Source organism: Salmo salar, chromosome ssa10, assembly GCF_905237065.1.
Source record: "Salmo salar chromosome ssa10, Ssal_v3.1, whole genome shotgun sequence".
Classification (NCBI taxonomy): domain Eukaryota; kingdom Metazoa; phylum Chordata; class Actinopteri; order Salmoniformes; family Salmonidae; genus Salmo; species Salmo salar.
In genome coordinates this window covers 115,228,681-115,249,479 of record NC_059451.1, presented here as the reverse complement: position 1 = coordinate 115,249,479, position 20,799 = coordinate 115,228,681, and the positions used below count along the sequence as shown (strand labels likewise).

Here is a 20,799-nt window from a genome sequence, read left to right as displayed (position 1 = left end):
CATTTGATGTCTCTGGTCTAAAAATGAGTGTTTCTTCCGAATTTACAGGGGTGCATTGTATCCCATTTTTAGAAAATGTGTAAGGTCAAAGGTCATGTACAGTATATGCATGTATTAAGTCTACTGTATATGCATCTAAGCATCATCAATGTTCCTCCAGATTCTCCTGGTGATTGACTGTGAGTAGAATGTCTGAACGAGACAACTACTATTTAGAGGCTCAACATTTAAGAACATTTGAATGTAAAATGTACTACAAGTAGTATTTACAAGTGGACATTAGTTACTGTACATGCAGTGCACTGCCGACATGACTGACTGATGTATAGCAGGTAAGGGTCTTGCACAGTTTATGTCAATAGCTCACAGACTTTATATGTATCTCTGTCACAGGAGGTTGGTGGCACCTTAATTGGGAGGACCAGCCCGTGGTTATGCCTGGAGGGGAATCGGTGGAATGGTATCAAACAGATGGTTTGATGCCATTCCATTTGCTCCGTTCCAGCCATTATTATGAACCGTTCTCCCCTCAGCAGCCTCCACTGATCTGTGTTTTTTCAGACAATCAACTGTTTCTTCATCCTTTACTACCTGCTGGAGATGGCGCTGAAGGTGGTAGCATTTGTCTGGACAGGATATGTGTCCTATGGGAGTAACGTATTTGATGGATCTCTCACAGTTCTTTCACTGGTAGGTGCAGTTCAGTATTATATACTGTATGTAAGGATAATGCAAGGTCCATTTTGAAGCATGGGCAATTTAGAGAAGATTCTAGTTGATGTATCTATATTACCGTCTGTCACACAATTCAAAGTCACTCGTTGACATTACGACACTGTACATTATATTCCATACTGACTGGATATTGTTTTATATCTCTGTTTTACCAAAGGGCCTACCGATATCCATATTTGCTACTTACCGTCTGCCATTTTCCTATTGGTAAGATTTTTCTCCCCACTTTGTTTGGGATCTTTCAATATACTAACTCACTTAGGACAACCCTAAATACATCTATCACATATTTTCTCAAAAGGTGGGCTCATCTGGGATTTAAACCCAGGACTACTCACACCCTAAGCGAGAAGCATACCCTTAAACCAACAAGCCTGCTTAGGGAAACCCACCCTATCGTTATAATTTTCCCATCCCCTTCTCCTCATAAGCCTGTGAGTTAACTTCCAGAATCTGTGATGTGGCAGGTTTTTGCTATTAGACTGCCCTCTAGTGCTAACTGATACTTTTAGGAAGTTTTCCAAACACTGAGCGCACAAAACATTAGGAACACCTGCTCTTTCCATGACATAGACTTACCAGGTCTGTCATAGACTGTATGTAGTCTGTCATATAGACTGTGTGTAGTCTGTAAGTCATTTGACTTCTTAAAAGGAGGGCTCGTCAGGGATTTGTATCACATCCGGCCGTGATTGGGAGTCGCATTGGGCGGTGCACAATTGCCCAGCGTCGTCCGGGTTTGGCCAGGGTATGCCGTCACTGTAAATAAGAATATGTTCTTAAATGACTTGCCTAGTTAAATAAAGGTTACATAAAAAACTAAATAAATAGTCTGTGTGTACAAAACATTATGAACACCTGCTCTTTCCATGACACAGACTGATCAGGTGAATCCAGCTGAAGTCTATCATCCCGTATTGATGTCACCTGTTAAATTCAGTTCAATCAGTGTAGATGAAGGGGAGGAGACAGGTTAAAGAAGGATTTTTAAGCCTTGACATGTATTCTGTATGTGTGCCATTCAGAGGGTGAATGGACAAGACAAAATATTGAAGTGTCTTTGAACAGGGTATTATAGTAGGTGCCAGGCGCACCGGTCTGAGTGTGTCAAGAACTGCAACTCTGCTGTTTTGTTCACTCTCAACAGTTTCCCATGTGTATCAAGAATGGTCCACCACCCAAAGGACATCCAACCAACTTGACACAACTGTAGGAAGCATTGGAGTCAACATGGGACAGCATCCCTGTGGAACACTTTAGACACCCTGTAGAGTCCATGCCCCTGACGAATTGAGGCTTTTCTGAAGACAAAAGGGAATGCAACTCAATATTAGGAAGGTGTTCCTGTTGTTTAGTACACTCAGTGTACAGTACATTGTCAGATTTACAAATTAAACCGTTGTCTGTGGTTGACATCTTAAGTGCTGAAGGTTATCATTTGCATTATGAGGACTGAGACCGTTCCAGGACTACAGTGTTACAGCTGCAAATAAAACTATGTGGACGTTTCTCAGTGGCTGACAGATAAGAGTATTTATGAATTAGGTTATACGACTCGTCGTTCGGCTAGTTCTCATAATACAAAATAGTTGAGATTGGTATCCTGTGAGCCTGCTCTTTGTTATAGAAACCTATATATGACTGATTGTCAGTTTTTCTGCTGAATATGCACAGTCTGCTCCACTTACCCAAGTAGACTATCATTATCTTGGATAGTACATTGAGCCTGTAGTGTTCAGAAAAGAAGGGCTCGTCCGGGATTTGAACCCGGGACCTCTCGCACCCAAAGCGAGAATCATACCCCCTAGACCAACGAGCCTTGTTGAAGGAAAGGTAAACACAGACTCCCTTTCTGCCCTGTCACTGATGTCAAGCGTGTGTGAAATCTGAGGTGTGTCCTTAGTGAAACTTTGTTACTTTACTCACCTCTAGTGGTGATTTATACAGCATCATCACTATAGTAAAGTTCTGACCTGTTGAAAACATTAGATTTGTCAGATTAACGAGGCCATATATCTTATTATATATTTATATTTTGTCTATGCTGTATAGCTCAATAATATCTTGCCCAAGGCATATTCAACACAAATGAGCTGAAATATCCAGTAGAAATATAACCATACCACAGCATATTCAGGAACACTTTACTTGACCCCTTTGTCATAAGGGCTACATAACACTGTCAAAACCAGTACATAACATAGGTCATACCAGAGCTGTTAAACTGGTACGATTGTAAAGAAGTGCTGTCTTTGTTTGCAGGTGGTTTATTATGTATTTGCTGTGGTTGGGGTCTGGTTGTTCGAAGGCTCTATCATAGCACCTGCAAGTAACCTGAGGTATGAAGAAAATATGTCTCAAAAATCATGTATTATCTATTTCTTACAGCACTACCGCCGACCCCAGAATTATGACAATGATTGTAAACAAAACTCTACAATGTGGTTCTTATGAACAGCTTGGCTGCTGGTCAAACAACTTTTATGACTTTGCAGTGAGTATCACTCAACTAAAGTTTGTCGTGCCTGCTCCCGCTCTTCCCCCCTGGTGTTCGACGGCAACAAGCTCCCCAGCATTGCGCATTCCTGCCACCATTACTCACACCTGCCTTCCCCCGTCACGAGCATCAGCGACTTTTGGACTCACCTGGACTCTATCACCTCTGTCATTACCTTCCCTATACATGTCTGGTTCCCCGCTCTGTTCCCTGCTTCAACATTGATTGTCATATGTATTTTTTTACCCGCTGTGTTGACGTTGTGCCTCTCTTGTTACCTGTTTGTTCCTGATTAAATGTTGACTCCCCATACCTGCTTCTCATCTCCAACGTTGGTCCTTACAAAGTTACCACAAAATCTAAATGAATAAACATATGGTGTACAAAACATTAGGAACACCTTCCTAATATTGAGTTGCACCCCCTTTTGTCCTCAGATCAGTTCAAGATGTTCAAACGTTCACAGATGGCCAGCATTGTCAAATAATCGTCACTGGTCAGGGTTCCATTGCCGCAGGCAGAACAGTTGAAACTGGATCAGCAGCAAGACAAGGTAGCGTGTCTGGTGAAAAGGTCAGGGTTCCATAGCCACAGGAAGTTTATTTATTTTATATTTGTTTAACCAGGTAGGCAAGTTGAGAACAAGTTCTCATTTACAACTGCGACCTGGCCAAGATAAAGCAAAGCAGTTCGACACATATAACAACACAGAGTTACACATGGAGTAAAACAAACATACAGTCAATAATACAGTAGAAAAATAAGTATATACAGTGTTAGCAAATGAGGTGAGATAAGGGAGGTAAAGGCAATAAAAGGGCCACGGTGGCTAAGTAAATACAATATAGCAATTAAATAACACTGGAATTGTAGATTTGCAGTAGGTGAATGTGCAAAGTAGAAATACTTGTAACGGCTGTCGTAGAGTGGGGACCAAAGCGCAGCGTGTTGATTGCTCATGATGAATATTTATTTTAACTCAGAACACTCAAGAAAAAATAACAAAGAGAAAATGAAAGTGCACAGTTCTGTCAGGTACAGAAAACTAAACAGAAGACAACTACCCACAACCACAGGTGTAAAAAACCCCTACTTAAGTATGATCTCCAATTAGAGACAACGAGGACCAGCTGCCTCTAATTGGAGTTCATCCCAAAAAACCCAACATAGAAATAGAAACTAGAACCTAAACATAGAACTACAAAACATGGAAAAACACAAACACCCCCTGTCACGCCCTGACCTACTCTACCATAGAAAATAACATCTTACTGTGTTCAGGACGTGACAATACTAGGGTGCAAGGGAGCAAAATAAATAAATACAGTAGGGGATGAGGTAATTGTTTGGGCTATTTATAGATGGGCTATGTACAGGTGCAGTGACCTGTGAGCTGCTCTGACAGCTGTTGCTTAAAGCTGGTGAGGGAGATAAGTGTTTCCGGTTTCAGAGATTTTTGTAGTTCGTTCCAGTCATTGGCAGCAGAGATCTTCAAGGCGAGGCGGCCAAAGGAGGAATTGACCCTGGGGGGGACCAGTGAAATACACCTGCTGGAGCGCATGCTACGGTGGGTGCTGCTATGGTGATCAGCGAGCTGAGATAAGGCGTGACTTTACCTAGCAGGGTCTTGTAGATGACCTGAAACCAGTGGGCTTGGCGACGAGTATGAAGCGAGGGCCAGCCAACGAGAGCGTACAGGTCGCAGTGGTGGGTAGTATATGGGGCTTTGGTGAAAAAACGGATGGCACTGTGATAGACTGCATCCAATTTGTTGAGTAGGGTGTTGGAGGCTATTTTGTAAATGACATCACCGAAGTCGAGGATCGGTAGGATGGTCAGTTTTACGACGGCATATTTGGCAGCATGAGTGTAGGATGCTTTGTTTTGCGAAATAGGAAGCCAATTCTAAATGTAACTTTGGATTGGAGATGTTTGATGTGAGTCTGGAAGGAAAGTTTACAGTCTAACCAGACACCTAGGTATTTGTAGTTGTCCACATATTCTAAGTCAGAACCGTCCAGAGTAGTGATGTTGGGCTGGCGGGCAGGTGTAGGCAGCGATCGGTTGAAGAGCATGCATTTAGTTTTACTTGTATTTATGAGCAGTTGGAGGCTACGGAAGGAGAGTTGTATGGCATTGAAGCTCGTCTGGAGGTTAGTTAACACAAGTTGGCTGGATGTCCTTTGGATGGTGGACCATTCTTAATACACAAGGGTAACTGCTGAGCGTAAAAAACTCAGCAGCGCTGCAGTTCTTGACACACTTAAACCAGTGCTCCCGGAACATACTACCATACCCCATTCAAAGGCACTTCAATCAACCCGTAATATGGAGAGGACAGACTTGGAGACTACTGTCGTGTCTTTGGCATCATTAAAACCGAAGACTGTTAGTTTATCAAATCAATTCTCTGTAATTATTATTACGTGATTATTCTAATCATGTAAATGTAATTAACTAGGAAGTCGGGGCACCAAGGAAAATATTCAGATTACAAAGTTATAATTTTCCTAATATAACTTTCAGATACTTTAATATCTGATCATTTAGTCTTTTAATTAACCTCTATGGCCTAGGTGGGACGCTAGCGTGCCACCCGTGGTGCACTCCATCAACAGCAGGTGCATTTCAAGAGCGGCAAATTTGAATCCAAATAAATGTCAAAATTCAAATTTTTCAAAAATACAACTATTTTACACCATTTGAAAGATAAACATCTCCTTAATCTAACCACGTTTTACGATTTCAAAAAGGTTTTACGGCGAAAGCATAAATTTAGAGTATGTTAGGACAGTACATTTACAAGAGTTGTGTGTAATGTTTTGTCAAGTCAAAGACAGGGTCACCAAAACCATAAAACCAGCTAAAATGATGCACTAACCTTTTACAATCTCCATCAGATGACACTCCTAGGACATTATGTTAGACAATGCATGCATTTTTAGTTCTATCAAGTTCATATTTATATCCAAAAACAGCGTTTTACTATGGCATTGATGTTGAGGAAATCGTTTCCCTCCAATAACCGGCAGTCAAGTCAGCGTCACAAATTAAATAATTAAAATTAGAAAACATTGGTAAAATATTATATTGTCATTTAAAGAATTATAGATTTACATCTCTTGAACGCAATCAACTTGCCAGATTTAAAAATAACCTTACTGGGAAATCACACTTTGCAATAATCTGAGCACTGCGCCCAGAAAAATACGCGTTGCGATACAGACTAGACGTCATGTTGGGGAGATCTAAAATCGAAAATACTATGTAAATAATCCATTACCTTTGATTCTCTTCATCAGATGTCACTTCCAGGTATCACAGGTCCATAACGAATGTAGTTTTGTTCAAAAAAGCTCATCATTTATGTCCAAAAATCTCCGTCTTGTTAGCACATGATCTAAGCCAGCCGGACTTCTCGTCATGAACGAGGGGAAAAAATATATTTCCGTTCGTTCAAACATGTCAAACGTTGTATAGCATAAATCATTAGGGCCTTTTTTTAACCAGAACATGAATAATATTCAAGGTGGACGAATGCATACTCTTTTATAACGTATTGGAACGAGGGTACCCAACATGAACTCGCGCGCCAGGTGTCTAATGGGACATCATCGTTCCATGGCTCTTGTTCGGTCAGATCTCCCTCCAGAAGACTCAAAACACTTTGTAAAGGCTGGTGACATCTAGTGGAAGCAATAGGAAGTGCCAAAATATTCCTCAGCCCCTGTGTTTTTCAATGGGATAGGTTTAAAGTCAATACAACACATCAGGTATCCACTTCCTGTCAGAAAATGTCTCAGGGTTTTGCCTGCCAAATGAGTTCTGTTATACTCACAGACACCATTCAAACAGTTTTAGAAACTTTAGAGTGTTTTCTATCCATATATAATAAGTATATGCATATTCTAGTTACTGGGTAGGATTAGTAACCAGATTAAATCGGGTACATTTTTTTTATCCAGACGTGCAAATGCTGCCCCCTAGCCCTAACAGGTTAATGAATTATTCTTTACCTCACGTTAGTCTCATTCCAAAAGTCATAAATTGTTGGTTATCTGCACAAACCCAGTCTTTACTAAGAATCATCCATACATCAATGGTCTCAATCATTTATTTATTAACTAACTAAATAATCACAGAAATGCACACACAAACAAACAAAGTAGATATGGTTACAAGGAAATGATAGGGGATGTGCCCTAGTGGGCTAAACCGGCATGGCGGCTTGGTAGACAATGGGACTGAGAAGGGCGCGAAAGATAAGACACTACACAGTTGATAATTCTAACAATTGAAATGCTAAACCTTTGCACATGAACACTCACTCGTTCGGGAATAATTGCAATCTATATATATATTTACGCTCAGTGTGTCGTCATGATCTCTGTTGGAAAGTTTGTTTCTGTTGGAGAGTTTGTCCACACTTTCTCTCTTCCGTAGTTAGAATGGATAGTTCAGAGTCCCATTCAAAACTGTTGTTATAGAATATATGTTTCGGCGGTTGTCGGCCTTCGCATTCAATGGTATAGAATTCCTAGCTGCAGACTAGTAATTCGTATCAAAGATTTGCTCTTATTCTATCGGATCGATAGTCTCAGAGTTTAACCACGTGGTATGGTTAAAAGATTCCGCAATCCACTCAAACCTTAGCCCTCTCGTGGTAATCGAGGTAAGCTGGTCTGATAAGAAATCCTTCAGGTGGGGGTTATATTCGTAACAGCAGAAGAGAGCTGTCCCATGACGCCTGGTCAATGTCTGTGCTCATGGGGCGGGCCTATGACCTAGTTAAACTCCAAAGGGAATTGGAGTTTCCTTCATTAAACAGTTTTTAATCACATGACATAATTTCACAAATAGTTTAATCTTTACTCATTCATTTTATACAACAGTTAGATGCAAGCCTCACAACTGAGACTCTTGTATAAACAGAGTTATGGTAATGTGTCTGTATTGTCTCTCATGAGTTTCACAAACATTAAATGAAATGGACCGGTCGTAGCTGGATTCTTCCCAGACCGTGTACACATTCTCCAAAACATGGACATTGTTCAGTTCTCAAGTTCTGTGATGTGGAAGAGGTTCCTTTGTTCTCCTGTGAAACTCACTCTCTCAATACTCTGGCCGTGAGTCGAGAAACTCCTCTAGGACTTTATGACCTGCCTAACAGAGCCTGGGTGTAGGGGGAAGAGAGAGAGGTGGTGAGAGGGGGATGGTGCTCGCTGTACCCAAAGAGGGCCACGTCATGACACTACCATCCAGCTGATGTTCAGGTAGGACCAGTAACACCAGTGTTTTTAGAACAGGTTTTAGCTTTGGCTTAGTGTTTTTGGGTCTGCCTTGAACAGGTTTTAGCTTTGCCTTTTGTTTTGGCTTTGTGTTTTTGGGTCTGCCCTGAACAGGCTTTAGCTCTGCTTTTGACTTGGCATTCATGACATTGTAGGTACGCTATGCTTTGGCTTTGCTCTGTGTTTTGGTCCTGCCATTAGTGTTAATGAATTGAGTTGATGATTGGCCGCAGTATGCGCTGGGCCTTTTGGCAGACCTGAGCTATCTCAGCAGCCACTGCACTTGATTACATTATCTGTCAACACACAGGAAGTGTGCTCTTGGCATTATGTAATATGGAACTCTCTGTTCTGTTGCCAAGTTTGTCATTTCAGATATGAAAGGTTTGGACCGATTTCATACAGGTTATATATACTAGGCCGGGTTACTGTGAAGCACTTTGTGACAACTGCTGTCTGCTGATGTTAATAGGGCTTTATAAATACATTTCATTGATTGTTTCACAAACTGTACCCTGCAAGGTTTGCCTTTGTGTTTTGACCCCTAGTTTTTCAGACAACAGATAGCAGAGCCTACTGAAGAGAAAGTTGTCACAAAACTGCATGCCCACCCACACCTTCAGCACCTAACTATGTCCGTCACTGGATAAAATATAGATATTGGGTGTAATGGAAGCGGGTTCCCGGTTATTGCTTTAATTGCGGTTCTATGAATGAGCTTTTGCATTGTTTCCTGAGTGGATCAAAAGACTGTTTTGTAACTCTACTGCTTCTTTTACTGACTCTGAAACACAATATTGTCCGATATAACATCACCTGTTGAGTGCTTTAAGTTCTACATTCTGCGTAAAGGGTTATACTAAACTCCTAATAATTCAGTCATGGACGCAAAGATTTTCTTTGTTCAGTTTGAGGAGTTCAATAGATAGACAGGTACCATCTGAATGTTGAAGATAGCTGATGACATGGTGTGAGGGGGTGGTTAGGTTAGCTGCTGCTGGGGCTTTGGAAACTGGGTGACTTCATCTCTCTACTCTCTCTGTGTAAAAACATACCAACTTGTGTCTCAACTTTCAATTGAGTGTTGTGTTTCTGGCTAGATCTACCTTTCCTTTGTGCAGCTCTTTCTCTAGAAATACAGTGGGCTTACACAGGCACTGAAACAGCTTGTTTCTCCCACTGACTTGACATTGTTCACTTTAACTATGGCTCTTTCTATAGTTACTGTGTTTTCATTACTGGTGAGGTAGGTTCACTTTCACTATGAATCTTTCTCTAGTTACTGTGTATTCATTACTGGTGAGGAAAGTTCACTTTCACTATGAATCTTTCTCTAGTTACTGTGTATTCATTACTGGTGAGGAAAGTTCACTTTCACTATGAATCTTTCTCTAGGTACTGTGTTTTCATTGCTGGTGAGGTAGGTTCACTTTCACTATGACTCTTTCAGAGTGAAGTGCCTTAGTCCGAATGTTTAGCGCCTCGCCGAAGTGAAGCACACCGACAGTCATGTACAGCACTATCAGAACAACAAGAGAGACACAACACTACATGTACAGCACTATCAGAACAACAAAATGCCTAGTAACCCTATCATTCAATTAAACCCATGTTCTCCCCATGTTTCCCTTTCCAACAGATGAGGAGCTGTACATTCAACAGGCTGTGGTCCTCAACGAAGATGCTGTACATTTAGGAATAACTTGCTATTTTCCACCATGAGCTGCTTTTTAAATACAGTTTCTGTACATTACTTTGTTTATCAACACTTTTGTAGTACATTTGTTTACATTCCTTATAGTAGTAGTATCGATCTATCAACCATCACATGGACCCAAGATCAATAGGACTTTACAGATGGTACTACTCCAGGCTCTGTCAATAATAAATATATATATTTGTTCATGTATAGCAGCTCTGTTTCTCTCTTGATTACTGCTCTTACCATATCTACTTAACTTTTTTATTTATTGACAGTAAAAATAGTTAATGCTTTCTTTAGTAAGTAAGTACAATGAGTAAATCATTATAAAATGGATAGATCCGGACACACAATCTGCTTGGTGAAAAGTGTGTTCTAGTCATGTTACTTTCTAGTGTAGGCTATCTACAGCCCTACAGTACAGGACATGAAATGTCTACTGTTCTTGTTTCATATTAGTTATAACCCATAACAGTTTTCTTCTGTGCCCTCAGGGGCCTGAATGTGGTGATATTTGTCATCCTGGCCCTGGCCTTCATTGCGAGGCCCTCCTCCCTGTCTGTGACTTCTGGCCTGTGTTCTAAACACACCCTCTGGGAACCCCCATGTGGCCTCACCAAGGGCATCGAGATCATCTGCCTTCTCATATTCACGTTCCACCTCATCGTTAAGGTAATATACACTCTAAATCTACTTCTGATGTAGTGAACCACCAAATAAAACTATTACTACACTCTGTAATACCTTAATACTATTAAACAAATACTATTAATATAACATATTATTCCGTTATCATCAGATATCTATTGATCATGTGTAATGTCATGGTTATGCAGCTTTTGAGTACATTTCTCAATCAATTTCATACACTCTTAGAAAAAAAACTAAAATGGTTCTTCGACTGTCCCCATAGGAGAACCCTCTGAAGAACTATTTTTGGTTCCAGGAAGAACCATTTTGGTTCCAGGTAGAACCTTTTAGATTCCATGTACAACTCTTTCCACAGAGGATTCCACATGAAACCCCAAATGGTTCTTCATGGAACCAAAAAGGGTTCTACCTGGGACTGAAAAGGGTTCTACCTTGAACCGAAAATAGTTCTACATGGCACCAAAAAGGGTTCTACTATAGGGACAGCCTAAGATCCCTTTTGGAACCCTTTTTTCTAAGAGTGTAGATTAGTAGGCACATCATAGGCTACATGACATCTTAATTTACTGCTGTGAGGATCAGTAGCCTATTTGTTGGAAGGGATTCCCCCTTACTCTTTTTGTAGAGGTTCCTGATACGTCATGAGGAGTTTTTGAAGTGTAAATGGCTGGTGGGCTACATGGTGGTCATCTCAGTGTCTGTCACTGACCGGACCTTGACCTTGAACATGGCTTGTGATGACGTAAGCAAAGTCACATGTATACCCCTTTATAATCTCTCCTCTGGGACCTTGATATGCTTTTTCATGTAATCATATTCTATTCTATTCTACAGTATATTGAGTGTACAACACTTAGTAAGCTTGTTTCATGAAGTAGAAAGGTCATCTGATTCTTCTGTCCTGATATGTTTTGCATCATTTGTGTCGTAGACTATGAGAATCAGAAAACTTCTTCGGCCATTTTCCTCTTCACAACTCATAATTGATGAAGAAGACGTTGAAATGCATCAAAAGAACAATACCAGAAATAACAAGGTAATGGTATTGAATTGAGTCAAATGATTAGTGAATACAGAAATGCATAAGGTCCTTCATTTTGGCTGACTATAGGGCTTTCTTCTTCTCTCCAGTTTGATCTTAGTAGTGGTTCTCCACCTTTGTGTCTTCACCATGTTTGGAATGTTGCTATTCACAAAGGGAGAGGTACAGTAACATCCCCAGTACCTGTTTATTGATTGGATAGTGTGAACATTACTATAATTGTCACGCCCTGACGTGTGAGAGACGTTTTATTTCCTCTAGTTTGGTTAGGTCAGGGTGTGACATGGGGTGGGCATTCTATGTTTTCAATTACTTTGTGTTTAGCAGAGTATGGTTCCTAATCAAAGGCAGCTGTCTATCGTTATCTCTGATTGGGAATCATACTTAGGCAGCCTTTTTTCTTTCCTTCAGTTGTGGGATCTTGTTTTTGTACAGCTCAGTAAAGCCTGCAGAACGTGACGTTCTTGTTCCTTTGTTTTTTGTTTTGATTTAGTGTTCTGAGTTATAGTAAATTATTAATCATGAGCACTTACCACGCTGCACCTTGATCTCCTCCTTACGACGATCGTCACAGAAGATCCCACCACAAAAGAACCAAACAGCGTGGTCAGGAGACATGGACCTGGGAAGACATCCTGGACTGCAAGGGATCCTGGACGTGGGAGGGGATCCAGGCTGGATGGGATCGCCTCCCATGGGAACAGGTGGAGGCAGCGAGAGCAGAGCGGCAACGAGATCAGGAACTAGCACGGCAACGAGGCAAGCACGAGAGGCAGCCACACTTTTTTTGGCGGGGGGGCACACGGAGAGATTGGCTAAATCAGGGTTCAGACCTGAGCCAACTCCCCGTGCTTACCGTAGGGAGCAGATGACCAGTCAGGCACCGAGTTATGCTGTGATGCGCACTATATCGCCAGTGCGCATTCATAGCCCGGTGCGATCTGTGCCTGCGCCCCGCATTTGCCGTGCTAGAGGGGGCATTCAGCCAGGATGGATTGTGCCGGCTCAGCGCTCCTGGTCTCCAGTGCGCCTCCTCTGTCCAGGATATCCTGCGCCAGCTTTACGCACTGTGTCGCCAGTACGCCTTCACAGCCCAGTTCGTCCTGTGCCAGCGCCCCGCACTTGCCGGGCAAAACTGAGCATCCAGCCAGGTCGGGTTGTGCCAGCCATATGCTCCAGACCTCCAGTGGGTCTCCACAGCCCAGTATATACTGTGCCAGTTCTACGCACTGTGTCGCCAGTGCGCCTTCACAGCCCAGTTTGTCCTGTGCCAGCGCCCCGCATTTGCCGGGCTAATGTAACCATCCAGCCAGGATGGGTTGTGCCAGCCCTTAGCTCCAGACCTCCAGTGTGCCTCCACGGCCCAGTATACCCTGTGCCTGCTCTGCGCACCCGGTCTCCAGTGCGTCTCCCCAGTTCGGTGAGACCGATTCCAGCTCCACGTAAGAATGTAAATGTAAAAAATGTATGCCTCCAGTGATGATCCATGATCCGAAGCCTTCAGTGATGATCCATGATCCGAAGCCTCCAGTGATGATCCATGATCCGAAGCCTCCAGTGATGATCCATGGCCCGAAGCCTCCAGTGATAATCCATGGCCCGAAGCCTCCAGTGATAATCCATGGCCCGATGCCTCCAGTGATAATCCATGGCCCGGAGCCTTCGGTGATAATCCATGGCACGAAGCCTCCGGTGATAATCCATGGCCCGAAGCCTCCGGTGATGATCCATGGCCCGGAGACTCCAGTGATGATCTATGGCGCGGAGCCTGTAGTGACGATCCGTGGCACGGAGTCTGCAGCGACGGTCCCCGGTCCGGAGCATCCGGCGACGGTCCCCGGTCCGGAGCATCTGTCGGATGCGACGGTCCCCGGTCCGGAGCATCCGGCGACAGTCCCTGGTCCGGAGCATCTGTCGGATGCGACGGTCCCCGTCCGGAGCATCTGGCGGATGCGACGGTCCCCGGTCCGGAGCATCTGGCGGATGCGACGGTCCCCGGTCCGGAGCATCTGGCGGATGCGACGGTCCCCGGTCCGGAGCATCTGGCGGATGCGATGGTCCCCGGTCCGGAGCATCCGGCGACGGTCCCCGGTCCGGAGCATCCGGCGACGGTCCCCAGTCTGGTTCCTCTGAAAACGATCCACAGTCCGGTAATACAAAAGCGGAGGGATCAGCGGGTGGAGCCGCCACCATGGTTAGATGCCCACCCGGACCCTCCCTTATAGGTTCAGGTTTGCGGCACACCATGTCCTGTGAGAGACGTTTTATTTCCTCTAGTTTGGTTAGGTCAGGGTGTGACATGGGGAGGGCATTCTATGTTTTCTATTTCTTCTATCGTTGTCTCTGATTGGGAATCATACTTAGGCATCCCTTTTTCCCTCTTTCAGTTGTGGGATCTTGTTTTTGCACAGCTCAGTAAAGCCTGCAGAATGTGACGTCCGTTTTCCTTTGTTTGTTGTTTTGATTTAGTGTTCTGAGTTATAATAAATTATTAATCATGAGCACTTACCACGCTGCACCTTGGTCGATCCTTACGACAATCGTCACAATATTTTTTTTTTTTTAAGCGTGTAGGCCCTTGGGTCTTTTTGTAATTATCTGCTAATTTTAGTTGAAGGCCAGTGGCCTTCAGAGGATTTTCAGAAGATTTATTTCATGAGAATATTTGATAATTTTGTATTTCATCTTTATTTAACCAGGAGGTGCCATTGAGGTTAGAAGACCTCTTTCTCAAGGGAGACCTTGCCAAGAAGGGCAGATCAGTGAAAACACATAGAACATTCTAATCAAAGTGCATAGTCTGCATAGCAAGTAGTTATTGTTCTTATGTGATACCTGCTCTGATGTGTCTTGTTCTAGAACCCAGAGAAGAACATGGAATGGGAGTTCTATTTCAAAAACCTCTCTCGGTCTCTTACGTCTCTTTTGGTTCTTCTCACAACTGCTAACAACCCTGACGGTAGGCTTATTCATAACAAGTTTTTCATATGCTAGTGTAGATTTTAATTTATCACTGCTGTAAGTCAAAGTGGATGAGCTTTTCATTTTAGACATGGCATGTTTTTCTCTGCTCTAATGTGATGATGCCAGCTTACACTTTAAACAGAGTTTTCTCTGTCTTCTTCATCCTCTTCAGTGGATTTGGTGTCACGCCCTGACCATAGAGAGCCCTCGGTTCTCTATGGTGTTTAGGTCAGAGCGTGACTAGGGGGTGTTCTAGTCATTCATTTTCTATGTTGCTGGTTTGTATGGTTCCCAATTAGAGGCAGCTGGTAATCGTTGCCTCTAATTGGGGATCATATTTAGGAAGCCCTTTCTCCCACCTGCTTTGTAGGATTTTGTTTTGGTTAGTGCTTTGTGCGCTCTGTGTCTGCACGTTTGTTATAGTCTTTGTTGTTTTGTTGTGTCACTATTAAATATAATGTGGAACTCTACGCACGCTGCGCCTTGGTCCACTCTTTTCAACAAGCGTGACATTTGTTGAGTTTGTTTGATGTGTTTCTGTGCCATTGTGTTGATTACAATATTATTTAGATATAAATATATTTCAAACTGTTTGAATTGATTCAATCTGTATGTTCAATAAATGCTTACTTTACATGTTAACACTCTATTGTAGGAACATACATCCTGATGAACCTGCTGACTGCCATCATATACAACCAGTTTAGAGGATACTTAGTGGTGAGTAACTGGCTTGTTGTCGACTGTACTTCACAAAGTTAACAAATATTTAGGTAAGTGGGTAGGGAGTGTTGTCAGTGGGTAGCCAATTTTCCATAGGTATGTGAGTAGTATTGATCATGGTAACAGGAGGGGTCAGTGTCTCCTGACCCCTCCTGTCTCAGCCTCCATTATTTATGCTGCAGTAGTTTGTGTTGGGGGCTAGGGTCAGTCTGTTATATCTGGAGTATTTCTCCTGTCTTACCCGTGTCCTGTGTGAATTTAAGAATGCTCTCTAATTCTCTTTTTCTCTCTTTCTTTCACTCTCTTGGAGGACCTGAGCCCTAGGACCATGCCTCAGGACTACCTGGCCTGATGACTCCTTGCTGTCCCTTGTCCACCTGGCCGTGCTGCTGCTTCTGTATCAACTGTTCTGCCTGCGGCTATGGAACCCTGACCTGTTCACCAGATGTGCTACCTGTCCCAGACCTGCTGTTTTCAACTCTCTAGAGACAGCAGGAGCGGTTGAGATATTCTGAATGATCGGCTATGAAAAGCCAACTGACATTTACTCCTGAGGTGCTGACCTGTTGCACCCTCGACAACCACTGTGATTATTATTATTTGACCTTGCTGGTCATCAATTAACATTTGAACATCTTGGCCATGTTCTGTTATCTCAACCCTGCACAGCCAGAAGAGGACTGGCTACCCCTCATAGCCTGGTTCCTCTCTAGGTTTCTTCCTAGGTTCTGGCCTTTCTAGGGAGTTTTTCCTTGCCACTGTGCTTCTACACCTGCATTGGTTGCAGTTTGGGGTTTTAGGCTGAGTTTCTGTACAGCACTTTGTGACATCAGCTGATGTAAGAAGGGCTTTATAAATACATTTGATTGATAACCCTTTTTTTTAGCAGATGTCAATCCAGACATCCATCCTGAGGAGGAGTTTGGGCGTCAGGGCAGCTTTTGAGCTGCTGCGCTGTCAGAGCCAGGAACCAACCTTCTCTGAGGATGATACCGTGTTTATTTTATTAATATACAACAGCAAAATGGTGGAGCGCTTACTGTATGTATAAAATAAGATCGAATGTGTTCCAGTTGAGTGTATTATTGTCCAGACAGTCTTGAAGGTGATGAGGAGAGTTCAGATGAAAGGTTATTACAGAGATGCCATCATGAAGGTGAGATGGTTCCCGCCTTACCTGAAACAACATAGTGTAATATATAGCGTTAAAAAACGTTGTTTTATGTAGTTATATATGTACATGGCCACACCTCTGAATTGTGAGCACTTTTGGTATGTCCAAAGTCAGACTTTCATAATTTGCCTTTATGCTTGTATTTGTAATGAAAGCTAACATTTGGACAGATGCAAACCTGAAAAGTTATTGTGAAAGGAGATTGAACAGGATATTGAAGTCATTGTTTTCCTCTGTAGCGTCCTATATTGTCTGAGTACTGATCTAAGTTCCTGTGCAAGGTTCAGTATATGTTTAGTCAGCATTATGTCACTGTGGTGGGGAATGCTGTGGCCCTGGCCAATGTTGTCTGCATCTGTGTTCACTATGTCACAATATTTTATGAATTCACTTAAATGTTTGTTTCTGCTTGATCCTAACAGCTCTTAGTCACGACACTAGCCTGGAATCCTAACTGACATGCTTTGTTTCACCATAACAATATTGAAACAGAGCTTATCTGTTAAGATTCCAGGCTACTTATTCACAGTAATATTGTTGATAGAGGGTACAAAGCATAGTAGTGTAAATTCACTAAAGTATCTCTATGTAGGCCTGTTAATACTGTAAGTCATTTGACAACTTAAAAGGAGGGCTCGTCCGGGATTTGAACCCGGGACCTCTCGCACCCTAAGCGAGAATCATACCCCTAGACCAACGAGCCTGTCATATGGTCAAGAACCAAGAGTTTAAATTCCACTGCATGCCACATGTATAAGGAATTCCTGGCAAGTTAATGCTGTTTCATGCTCAGTAAAACTGCTCAGAGACTCCCACCTAGTGGCTGTTCTAGACTCTGCACAGACATGTTGATCAAATGGAAACAGACAGAGGACTCATCATGGATAAAACGCAATTTGGAATGGCCATTGCATTTGAGGGCTTCCACTATTTTAAATTAGTCAACTGGGTGGGTATTCCTATGAGTTGGGAGCAATCAGCCATTGAAGAAGACAATTGACTACTTTAAAATGGAGATAGCATGGGCAGAGCCATTGAGGCTGTCACAGACACAAAGATAAGTCCTATTTATCTCTGTTGTTGATCATCATTAGATTCAATTGGAAAGGCAGTAGACATAGGCCCTGATCCATTTTGTTCACCTTCTCTGCATTTGATGTCTCTGGTCTAAAAATGAGTGTTTCTTCAGAATTTTCAGGGGTGCATTGTATCCCATTTTTAGAAAATGTGTAAGGTCAAAGGTCATGTACAGTATATGCATGTAGCTAACGTATATGCATCTAAGCATCATCAATGTTCCTCCAGATTCTCCTGGTGATTGACTGTGAGTAGAATGTCTGAACGAGACAACTACTATTTAGAGGCTCAACATTTAAGACCATTTGAATGTAAAATGTACTACAAGTAGTATTTACAAGTGGACATTAGTTACTGTACATGCAGTGCACTGCCGACATGACTGACTCATGTATAGCAGGTAAGGGTCTTGCACAGTTTGTCAATAGCTCCGTGCAATTCACAGACTTTATATGTATTTCTGTCACAGGAGGTTGGTGGCACCTTAATTGGGGAGGACCAGCCCGTGGTTTTGCCTGGAGGGGATTCGGTGGAATGGTATCAAACAGATGGTTTGATGCCATTCCATTTGCTCCGTTCCAGCCATTATTATGAACCGTTCTCCCCTCAGCAGCCTCCACTGATCTGTGATTTTTCAGACAATCAACTGTTTCTTCATCCTTTACTACCTGCTGGAGATGGCGCTGAAGGTGGTAGCATTTGTCTGGACAGGATATGTGTCCTATGGGAGTAACGTATTTGATGGATCTCTCACAGTTCTTTCACTGGTAGGTGCAGTTCAGTATTATATACTGTATGTAAGGATAATGCAGGGTCCATTTTGAAGCATGGGCAATTTAGAGAAGATTCTAGTTGATGTATCTATATTACCGTCTGTCACACAATTCAAAGACACTCGTTGACATTACGACACTGTACATTATATTCCATACTGACTGGATATTGTTTTATATCTCTGTTTTACCAAAGGGCCTACAGATATCCATATTTGCTACTTAGTCTGCCATTTTCCTATTGGTAAGATTTTTCTCCCCACTTTGTTTGGGATCTTTCAATATACTAACTCACTTAGGACAACCCTAAATACATCTATCACATATTTTCTCAAAAGGTGGGCTCATCTGGGATTTAAACCCAGGACTACTCACACCCTAAGCGAGAAGCATACCCTTAAACCAACAAGCCTGCTTAGGGAAACCCACCCTATCATTACAATTTTCCCATCCCCTTCTCCTCATAAGCCTGTGAGTGAACTTCCAGAATCTGTGATGTGGCAGGTTTTTGCTATTAGACTGCCCTCTAGTGGTAACTGACACTTTTGGGAAGTTTTCCAAACACTGAGCTCACAAAACATTAGGAACACCTGCTCTTTCCATGACATAGACTTACCAGGTCTGTCATAGACTGTATGTAGTCTGTCATATAGACTGTGTGTAGTCTGTAAGTCATTTGACTTCTTAAAAGGAGGGCTCGTCAGGGATTTGTATCACATCCGGCCGTGATTGGGAGTCGCATTGGGCGGTGCACAATTGCCCAGCGTCGTCCGGGTTTGGCCAGGGTATGCCGTCACTGTAAATAAGAATATGTTCTTAAATGACTTGCCTAGTTAAATAAAGGTTACATAAAAAACTAAATAAATAGTCTGTGTGTACAAAACATTATGAACACCTGCTCTTTCCATGACACAGACTGATCAGGTGAATCCAGCTGAACTCTATCATCCCGTATTGATGTCACCTGTTAAATTCAGTTCAATCAGTGTAGATGAAGGGGAGGAGACAGGTTAAAGAAGGATTTTTAAGCCTTGACATGTATTCTGTATGTGTGCCATTCAGAGGGTGAATGGACAAGACAAAATATTGAAGTGTCTTTGAACAGGGTATTATAGTAGGTGCCAGGCGCACCGGTCTGAGTGTGTCAAGAACTGCAACTCTGCTGTTTTGTTCACTCTCAACAGTTTCCCGTGTGTATCAAGAATGGTCCACCACCCAAAGGACATCCAACCAACTTGACACAACTGTAGGAAGCATTGGAGTCAACATGGGACAGCATCCCTGTGGAACACTTTAGACACCCTGTAGAGTCCATGCCCCTGACGAATTGAGGCTTTTCTGAAGACAAAAGGGAATGCAACTCAATATTAGGAAGGTGTTCCTGTTGTTTAGTACACTCAGTGTACAGTACATTGTCAGATTTACAAATTAAACCGTTGTCTGTGGTTGACATCTTAAGTGCTGAAGGTTATCATTTGCATTATGAGGACTGAGACCGTTCCAGGACTACAGTGTTACAGCTGCAAATAAAACTATGTGGACGTTTCTCAGTGGCTGACAGATAAGAGTATTTATGAATTAGGTTATACGACTCGTCGTTCGGCTAGTTCTCATAATACAAAATAGTTGAGATTGGTATCCTGTGAGCCTGCTCTTTGTTATAGAAACCTATATATGACTGATTGTCAGTTTTTCTGCTGAATATGCACAGTCTGCTCCACTTACCCAAGTAGACTATCATTATCTTGGATAGTACATTGAGCCTGTAGTGTTCAGAAAAGAAGGGCTCGTCCGGGATTTGAACCCGGGACCTCTCGCACCCAAAGCGAGAATCATACCCCTAGACCAACGAGCCTTGTTGAAGGAAAGGTAAACACAGACTCCCTTTCTGCCCTGTCACTGATGTCAAGCGTGTGTGAAATCTGAGGTGTGTCCTTAGTGAAACTTTGTTACTTTACTCACCTCTAGTGGTGATTTATACAGCATCATCACTATAGTAAAGTTCTGACCTGTTGAAAACATTAGATTTGTCAGATTAACGAGGCCATATATCTTATTATATATTTATATTTTGTCTATGCTGTATAGCTCAATAATATCTTGCCCAAGGCATATTCAACACAAATGAGCTGAAATATCCAGTAGAAATATAACCATACCACAGCATATTCAG

General features: G+C 42.5%; 1 protein-coding gene, 1 long non-coding RNA gene and 3 other non-coding genes across 5 annotated transcripts; 2 read left to right on the top strand and 3 right to left on the bottom strand.

Annotated features, from left to right (window-relative positions):
• Positions 1–2,481: 2,481 nt before the first annotated feature.
• Positions 2,482–2,554, bottom strand: trnap-ugg (transfer RNA proline (anticodon UGG)). The gene has a single exon. It is a non-coding gene; the product is annotated as a tRNA-Pro (tRNA).
• Positions 2,555–8,267: 5,713 nt separating this feature from the next.
• Positions 8,268–12,202, top strand: LOC123723960 (two pore channel protein 2-like). Its single transcript, XM_045688464.1, has 4 exons — positions 8,268–10,380; positions 10,717–10,894; positions 11,499–11,615; positions 11,805–12,202. Exons 1-4 carry the CDS (start codon positions 10,349–10,351, stop codon positions 11,925–11,927), a joined length of 450 nt encoding a protein of 149 aa, XP_045544420.1. The 5' UTR covers positions 8,268–10,348; the 3' UTR covers positions 11,928–12,202.
• A 2,320-nt stretch (positions 12,203–14,522) lies between these two features.
• On the top strand, positions 14,523–16,022 carry LOC123723869 (uncharacterized). The gene is made up of 3 exons (XR_006757100.1): positions 14,523–14,874; positions 15,535–15,599; positions 15,913–16,022. It is a non-coding gene; the product is annotated as an uncharacterized lncRNA (long non-coding RNA).
• A 1,385-nt stretch (positions 16,023–17,407) lies between these two features.
• Positions 17,408–17,479, bottom strand: trnap-agg (transfer RNA proline (anticodon AGG)). The gene has a single exon. It is a non-coding gene; the product is annotated as a tRNA-Pro (tRNA).
• A 2,930-nt stretch (positions 17,480–20,409) lies between these two features.
• On the bottom strand, positions 20,410–20,481 carry trnap-ugg (transfer RNA proline (anticodon UGG)). The gene has a single exon. It is a non-coding gene; the product is annotated as a tRNA-Pro (tRNA).
• Between the last annotated feature and the right edge of the window lie 318 nt (positions 20,482–20,799).

Bases quoted from the DNA above. Each gene is read 5' to 3' on its own strand.
- LOC123723960 (XM_045688464.1), top strand. From the start codon at position 10,349: ATGGACCCAAGATCAATAGGACTTTACAGATG. The intron at 10,895-11,498 runs GTAATATACACT...CTCTTTTTGTAG, and splicing joins CGTTCCACCTCATCGTTAAG to AGGTTCCTGATACGTCATGA. The intron at 11,616-11,804 runs GTAAGCAAAGTC...TTTGTGTCGTAG, and splicing joins TGAACATGGCTTGTGATGAC to ACTATGAGAATCAGAAAACT.